Source organism: Penaeus monodon, chromosome 25 (assembly GCF_015228065.2).
Source record: "Penaeus monodon isolate SGIC_2016 chromosome 25, NSTDA_Pmon_1, whole genome shotgun sequence".
Classification (NCBI taxonomy): domain Eukaryota; kingdom Metazoa; phylum Arthropoda; class Malacostraca; order Decapoda; family Penaeidae; genus Penaeus; species Penaeus monodon.
The window spans coordinates 4,380,558-4,381,781 of NC_051410.1; the positions used below are offsets into that span (position 1 = coordinate 4,380,558).

General features: G+C 32.1%; 1 protein-coding gene across 1 annotated transcript in view; it reads left to right on the plus strand.

Annotated features, from left to right (window-relative positions):
- Window positions 1-834, plus strand: part of LOC119589303 (kinesin-like protein KIF28P) — a 24,501-nt gene extending 23,667 nt beyond the window's left edge. Inside the window, 1 exon segment of the mRNA XM_037937926.1 lies at window positions 38-834. Coding sequence (XP_037793854.1) covers window positions 38-108 — 71 coding nt within the window. The 3' untranslated portion in view covers window positions 109-834.
- Window positions 835-1,224: the final 390 nt, after the last annotated feature.

Sequence of the window (1,224 nt, forward strand, 5' to 3'; positions counted from 1 at the left end):
TCACCCTAAAAATGGCCTTCCTATTGTCCCTTCACAGCTGAGCCTGACAACGAGGATGGCAGACCATACAGCAGCCAGTCTAACAGTTCCGTGTGTGTTATTCTTTAGTTTCCCTTCGTAAAAATTCTCGTTAGTTTAAGTTAGTATCGTGTAGAATTTATTTTACCTACGAGTATTATGTTAGGTGTAAGTATTATGATCAGAAGAAAGAATGGCCCCCCAAAAAACTAAAAAGAAATTTTAAAAGATATAAATTTGCAGTCATACACTTGCAGAACAAGTATATATCAGTGTTATAGTCCACACATGTTTGACCCAATAACGTTTGCTGTATATATTAGCATGTATAAGTCAGACAGACTTGCAAGAAGGTACCATCACACTGTTTCGTTCTTACAGACAAGGTTTTATGACTCAATTGGAATATAATTATGTACAGTTTCAATATATATCTTATTTTTCTCTATGTAGATATTCAGGCTAGTGTATGGGAGAATGGGAATAAAGGTAATATGACTATTGTACAAAATAAAGTGCACATACAAAGCAAGTGAGAGAGTATAAGACTTGCTACATATAATATGTGTTTAGCACTATGAGTGACTCTACATTATGATATAGTACTGTCAGTTGTTCTCATAATCTGTTGTTATTCCCGTGTTGTAATCTTCAGGAATGATGATAAAAAAAAATAGTTTCATAGGATCACTTCAAAACACAAGAAGATTTGACGGGATTAACTCTATAAGGATGGATATGAAAATAACAAACTTCAGTCTACGATAGTGTTATTATTGTATGACTGTAAGTGTGTGGGTAAGAATGAAAAAAAAATAATAACAAAATACAACATAGATCTGAACTGACTTGACTTCTGGATGTACTGTGATATTAATTAACTGAGACAAGTGCCTAAAAATACAAGAGGAATCCGACCTGACCTTGACATGTAGTGAAAGTTATAATCTATTTATAACTTGCGGATTATGCGTTTCAGAGCAGTTTGATAAAGAGTAAATAGCAATTGAAACTTTTTGATTCATTCAGAAAGACGCGAGATGAGTTTTTATTTTTTGTTTATCTGTTTATTTTTTAAAATCTGTTTAGGTCTTGTTCTCCGAAAATAATGGAAAAAATAGTTTTAAATGTTCTAGGAAATTTCGGATTCTATATTGAATGAATTAAAGAGATATGTACTACTTTCTTTTACTTTTATCCTTATGG